This window comes from Cajanus cajan, chromosome 5 (genome assembly GCF_000230855.2).
Source record: "Cajanus cajan strain Asha chromosome 5, NIPB_CcT2T_4, whole genome shotgun sequence".
Taxonomy (NCBI): Eukaryota; Viridiplantae; Streptophyta; class Magnoliopsida; order Fabales; family Fabaceae; genus Cajanus; species Cajanus cajan.
In genome coordinates this window covers 57,655,067-57,662,405 of record NC_138521.1, presented here as the reverse complement: position 1 = coordinate 57,662,405, position 7,339 = coordinate 57,655,067, and the positions used below count along the sequence as shown (strand labels likewise).

Here is a 7,339-nt window from a genome sequence, read left to right as displayed (position 1 = left end):
CCAACAAATATTTCACGTCCAAAGTGAGATTACTCACTCCCCCTTACCTCGATGAAGGCTAGATAAAGGGTGCAAATCTCTAAAGTCATCTCCAACGATCTTTGGTCCTTCTCCCTATTATTCGAAGTATGCGTGAAGAGGAATTGAGGAGTGTAAAACATAAACGAACTCCCCACTCTTAAAGCCTCTCTTTTAAAAACTTCTCAACCTACATTTAACCCTTAGTAAAACATTTTAACCATAGTTCTCTTTACCTTTCCCTCAAATATTAAAAATTATAAATAAATAATATATCAAATAAACATATTTCTCTTAATCCAAATAATTATAACAAAATACAATAATTAATAATTAACAAATATATAATATATAAAGTAAATACATTTCTCCCAATATAATTATAATTAAAATAAAATATATAACAATTATAATAAAAATTTTCATTTTTCTCCAATTACTTATTATTACAAAATATCATAAAAATATATATATTTCTCTAACAAACATTATAAAAAATAATTTTCACAAATTTTTATTTATTAATAAAAATAGTCATTATTACTAAAAATCTCTAAAATATTTTATAAAACTATTTTAATTAATTAAAACAATTATAAGAAAATAATCCAATAAATATAAAAATAAATAAGAATTAAGATATTATATTAGTAGAAAATTCAAGATGTTACACAAACGAAGATCTTTTGTATTTTATTTTTAACTTTTATTTCTATACATCACGTCATTAAATATTACATTATAAGTGGTAACATCAAAATTTAATGATCAATGAACATCAAATTTGTGGGAGAACAAAAATTCCATATTTTATAGAATAAGAGATTAAATGTCTGTATTTTAAAATAAAGGAATCAAAATTGTGGATCAACAAAAATAAAGAAACTAAAAGTGCAATTTATAGTCAAATTTGTTCTAATATAATGTTTTTTTGAAACCTAACTCGATTAATTAAAATTTTTATTATTAAAAAAATGAAGTGTGTATGCATATCATTATTAAATAAACTAAACCTTTTAATTAAGTAGTTATAAGGTTTATTTTGGAACACGTGTAGTTGACTTGTTATTCTAATTTTTCATGAAAAAATTTCATTATTCAATACTGCCTCAAGTCTGGAATATAAACAAGAAAAAAATATTTTAAAAAGTTAATAAACTTTATTTAATTATGTCAATTTAATTTTTTAAAATACCTTTTATTAAAACTTGATATCAACAATAAAGAGAATTATTAAAAATAAAACATAAATTAAATAAAGAGTATTTTAGACATGATATCATCAAATGAAGTGAAATTAGTTAAAGTTTATTTATATTTAAATCAATAAATATGTTTTTATATTTTCATATATTTAAGACTGGAATATATATATATATATATATATATATATATATATATATTATTTTTGTTATTATATATTAATATGAATTTATAGCATAATTTTTTTATACTGTCATCAAATCAAAATTCATCACCTACAATAAATTTATTAATTTTTATAAGAATTAATTACTTACTCATATTATGATTTGTGATTAATTGACTATATAAAACAATTTTTTATGTGTATTATTATTAAACTCAACAAATTATCTTCAATTGATAATTTTTATCTAATAAATATTAATTTCTTAATATAAATATCACGAGTCTAATACTATAATATAAATAGCAAATATATTAGTATTTTAGAAAATACTCTTATTAATTTTTTTATAAAAGAAGTTTAGTATATTTTTTACTCTTAATTGCAATAAATATTTTAAAATGTATTAATTACTATCTTATTTTACTATGTAGTTTATGTTAATGAGACACTCACATATTTTTCTTGCATGTATTCAAATTAACAACAAATTATAATGTTTAATATTATTTTATCTATTTTCTAGAAAAAAAATTATTTTATCTATTAATAAATGATATATATTTTTTTATATAATACTAGTTAAACGTCAAACATGAGACATTGAAAAGAATCTTTCTTATCATATATGTCAATTGTGAAGGCTAATTTTCAAAGGAAAAAAATTGTTCAATTCATTACTTAAGCGTTTGTTCCATGCATGACGACAAAAATCTTCTATGCGAGATAAAGAGCCTTTATTTAAAAATTGAACGATCAACAACTTGTGTTATAAGCTAACATAATAAGTAAAACTCATATTATACAAATACTTTGTGTTAGGCAGAGCATTGTCATACATGATCTATGATTGCTTCAAGAAGAACTTATCTATAAATATAATTGCCACGATTGGCCAAACTCTTTGAGAAAGAAGTTACCATGGCGATTGCAGATAATAGTAAAGTTGCAAGATAGAAAATTATATATTGGGAGAGAATCCAAGATGAAGGGAAGAAAGGGGGGTTGAAATTGCATAGGCTTACTGTTTTTATTGGACTCACAAGTTAATATGTACCATTTGAGTCCTTTTTAATTTAGAGTCAAGATTTCCTTGGAGCCCACACATCCTTCTATCAACCACTGTCGGCTGATTTTATAGTATTCTTAACCTTCACAGAACTAAAAGTAGCTATGGCCAACAAATATAAAGAAATTAAAAAACTATAAACAAGAGATTTTTTGTTTTCATTATTTTTCACGTATCCAAAACTTAAATGTATTGCAATTTGTCTTGTGGCAAGCCAAGCATAATTCTCTTGATTTTTTTAGAGTGCTTATTAAAGTACACCAAGAATAGAGTAGAAAGATGGGAGATAAGAAGAAAGGGCAAAAGGTAAATAGAGAAATTGAATAGATGTTATAAAAAAAATAAAGAGAGGAGAAACGAGAAAACGAGTTCAAAATGGGATGAAACACTGAAACAATAAGAAGTGGGCGAAATTTTATTATTATTATTATATTTTATCATTTATTTTTGAGTTTTTAATATTTTTTTATTCATTAATTTTATTTTAGCTTTTTTATGCATAAAAATCCAACTTGATATTAACAAATATTATTATAATTTTTTTATTATATACGATTTTTTATGCAGATTTTGTATAAAAAAATTTATGAAATTTTATTTTCAGGTAATATTTTGTGCATAATATGTTTTTGTAAATTTTAAAATTCACAATAAATTTTCTTATAAAACTTTTTGCGAATTTAAAATCTGAAAGTAATTTTGTACAATTTTTTTTTGCTGAATTTCTTATGAATTTTAAACTCACAAAAAACTCAAAAGAATTTCTTACAAAGCATCAAGAATATGAATATGCTTCTATACCTCCAACATGTGATTGATAATCTTTTGAAATTGATAATTTTTTGAAATCTTATAATGTAGATTATATATCTAATTCAATCTACAAATTAACTTTTAAGATGAATCTTTTCTCAATTTATATACTTTTTAATTATCTTATTTTTAATTGACACGGGTTTCAAGATTTTCTTTAAATATTAATTAGACCATATCCTTATAAGGAAAATTAATTCAATCATATTGAACTACAAAATTATATTATTATAAATTATATTAATTTTTAAAATATTCATTATTCTAAAAAATAGTTTTTTATTAAATAATTTTATTTTAAAAACTATCATTACATTAAAACTCATTATCATTAATTTATACATTTACTTAAAATAAATTTTTAATTTATTAATATTTTAAATTAAAATTATTTTTTTATGAAATATTTATAAATAATTTAATAAAATACTATTCTGTTAAGTAAATATTTTTAATTTTAAAATTTTATAAATTATCATTCAATTAAAACTCATTATCATTAATTTATTATATTTATAAAATTTTATATACTTAATTTAATTTAAAATAAAAATAAATTATAATAATATATTTATAAATAATTTAATAAAATAATATTTTAATTAAAACTTTTAATTACTAAACTTATAAATTTAAATACTTTTTTATTTTTTCTGTGGAATAAAATTAACAAGAAAATCTGTAAGAAAAATTACTTGTAAATTTTTTTTATCATTTATTATAATACTAAATATTACCTGTAAATTTATTTTTGTATAAAATAAAAGAAAATTCTTACCACATTTTATATGAATTTTTACCATAATTTTTTTTCTATGAAAAAATTTTGTCATAAAATTTGTAAAAAATAATAATAATATTTTTTTAGTAGTAAGAGTGTACATTTCATACATTATTAAACCAATTGAATAAACTCCCTTGTAATTTAATTTTGACTTACTGTAACTCTGTAAAGTTTTTAACATAATAAAAATTTATAATATAATAATAATTGGAAAGGTCAAATTTTAATAATAAAATAAAACTAAATCTGAAAGGAAAAAAGAAAAATGAGCCATCCCTAGATAGAAACTGTACCCCAGCCTCAGCCTCGAGCATGAAAGAGAAACAAATTACAGCTAACATTTACCTACATCTGTGTGCACTCCTTCCACTCATTTGGATCCTCTACAGAAGAGATATCAGCCATTGAATTTATATCAGATGGTGATAAAATCCTTAAATATAAAAATATTTTTTTTACTTAGTTATAGACGGTGTTTACCTTGGTTGCAGGGGCTGCACCGCTGCAGAGAATCCGGACTCCTCCCACACTAGATTAAAAGTACCTAAAATAAAGCCTTCTTACATCTTTAATTAATTATAATAATACTAAGACGCAACCTTCTCCAATGACATATACCCATTTGATCATATTGCTAGAGGGTAAAACTCAAGATCAATTATACACAGGACATTGTGTAATAAGATTCATAGATATCTTATCCATTAAGTATGTATTTATAAATTTTAATATATAAAAAATATCTATAAAAAGATGTTAATATTTTAAATAAATTAATCTTTGTATTTCTTAAGAGATTAATTTTTTTTACTTTCTTCATCTTAGTTAGATTAATTATTGACTTTTTTGCTAAGGATATATGCAGTATATCCAAAAAGAAAGAAAAAAAGTTATACATATCAGCTATCTAAGAGGTCATGCTTGGTCCATGTTATTAATTAACCAAATAAAGCGCCAAAAGGTTAGAAATTTAACATGCAGAATATATACATGATTATCATTTACTATATGAGGTTATAATTGAGAGGGAATCGAAAAGAAAAGAGACTTAGTAGTTAGAGTTTAATTGACCATTAATAAAAAGAGGAAGCACTTAACTGTTAACTCTATTCTCACTGATACAGTACAAGTTTAAAGAGTCATTCCCTTGATAATTTATTTTATAATTTCCTAGAAATAGAGATATCTTAAAAACCAATCCATTCCAATGCAAAAGCAGCACCGGATTTGCGTAAAACCCACTTGATTGCTGCACCTTCCTCAGGGTTCTCTATCCTCCCCTTCTCTCTCTTAACTTCAATCCTAAGTATGATTTATGATTTAGCCTTCCTCTCTTTAAATCAACACAATTAGTTTTAGTTACTCCCTCTCCACCCTACAACATTTCTACCTCTTTAAACAATTAAATGACACAACACAAGCCCCGGGTAATATTTCACGCTATATAGAGGCAGTGACCACTTCATCACAGTTTACACTCTTCCTCCAATATTAAGTAACATTGCCATTCCCACTCCCCTCTCACAAATGGGTCGCCATTCCTGTTGTGTGAAGCAAAAATTGAGGAAAGGCTTATGGTCCCCTGAAGAAGATGAGAAGCTATTCAATTACATAACAAGATTCGGAGTTGGATGCTGGAGTTCTGTTCCCAAACTAGCTGGTATATAACAACTTACATGCTCATCTACTTCTCTTTTTTTCTCTTCCATTACATTCTTCAAACATGGGAATGAAAGAGCTTAACTCATTTCATGAATTGCAGGACTTCAAAGATGTGGAAAGAGTTGCAGGTTGAGATGGATAAACTACTTGAGGCCTGATTTAAAGAGAGGGATGTTCTCACAGCAAGAGGAGGATCTTATAATCAGTCTTCATGAAGTTCTTGGAAACAGGTAACATATATATTCAAGGATTATCACTCAATTCTCTTTCCCTTGGTACATAACAAGAAAATGGTTGTGAAATGGGTTCTCTTTTGAATATCAGGTGGGCTCAAATAGCAGCACAGTTACCAGGAAGAACAGATAATGAGATTAAAAACTTCTGGAATTCGTGTTTAAAGAAGAAGCTTCTGAAGCAAGGGATTGACCCAACTACACACAAGCCTCTTGCAGAAGCTCATGTAAAGGAAGAAAAGAAAATCACAGAGACATCACCTATGCAAACACCATTATCTCAAGGCCCTTCAGTTCCATTAACCTTTCCTTCATCACAGGGATCAGCATTTCTGATAGATTCCGATTACTATGATGGAGCGCTAACAGAAGCTTCAAGAGAAATTTTCATGACAAAGCCAGCATTGGACCCTTTATCCTACTATGATTTTCCAATGAATGTTGCACAGTGTGGTTTTAATTTACCTGTGAGTCAGTACCACACAGGCCTTAAAGCATCTGATCAGAGCCTCTTTGGGCCCAATTCAAGCTATGGATTCTCTTCAATGCCAAGTCTAACCAATTCTGATCATGGGAACGTGTCGGTGACTGAGTTTTCAGACAACAATTCAGCTTCCAAAATCAGTTCACTGTTCATGAATGATCAGGTGAAAGAAAGTTCCAGCAATAGCTCAAACATGAGCACCATTTACCCTGGAGGAGGGTGTCACATGATGGAAAATGCAGGGTTCTCGTGGGACGGTGACAACAAGTTTGACCCTTTGTTTCAGTTCCAAGTAAATGGCGCAAAATCCGAGGATTTTAAGACGAGTTCATGGGAAGAAGGGCAGCTGCAGACTCACAATTCGATAGATTTCACTAGCTTTCCGTTAACGTCACTTTCAGAAGATCTAACAGGAGCAAATTTTGATGTATTCCAGCATATATGAACTGTAAATTCTTTCTTTCTTTTGATTTTTTGAACTCTTCTTTATGTTGAAACGAGGTAGCAAAATTAGAACGATGTTGATAGTACAGGAGATTTGTAACGAATGATTTGAGAATTGAGATTATCCCCCCTCCCCCGCACCTATTATTCCTATTGATGTATCTGTTTTCATCAGCCAAAGTTTGAATAACGATATACCCTTGATGATATTATTGAGTGAAGCTTATGACTGTAATATATTATTAATTACATGCAGTTATTGAGTATATGTACTATCCTTTTCTTTTTCTTTCTCCTTTATCCTTGTGGTGCTTCCTTTAGCTGGTCAAAGACTCAAAATATGATAAAAGGACAAAAACCCATATACACTGCAGAAAATACGAGTTTCATTTCATTTTCCTTGATCCTTCCTTTTATAATATGTATTATATTATTGTATATGATACATGGGGACACACGCTCG

General features: G+C 26.4%; 1 protein-coding gene across 1 annotated transcript; it reads left to right on the top strand.

The window, feature by feature from the left end:
* Positions 1–5,270: 5,270 nt before the first annotated feature.
* LOC109797173 (uncharacterized) lies at positions 5,271–7,083 on the top strand. The gene is made up of 3 exons (XM_020357120.3): positions 5,271–5,713; positions 5,816–5,945; positions 6,040–7,083. The coding sequence occupies exons 1-3, from the start codon at positions 5,581–5,583 to the stop codon at positions 6,875–6,877; spliced, it is 1,101 nt and encodes a 366-aa protein (XP_020212709.1). The 5' UTR covers positions 5,271–5,580; the 3' UTR covers positions 6,878–7,083.
* Positions 7,084–7,339: the final 256 nt, after the last annotated feature.

Coding starts and splice junctions, on each gene's coding strand:
- LOC109797173 (XM_020357120.3), top strand. CDS start 5,581: ATGGGTCGCCATTCCTGTTGTGTGAAGCAAAAATTGAGGAAAGGCTTA. Junction 5,714..5,815: donor TTCTGTTCCCAAACTAGCTG/GTATATAACAAC, acceptor CATGAATTGCAG/GACTTCAAAGATGTGGAAAG. Junction 5,946..6,039: donor CATGAAGTTCTTGGAAACAG/GTAACATATATA, acceptor TTTGAATATCAG/GTGGGCTCAAATAGCAGCAC.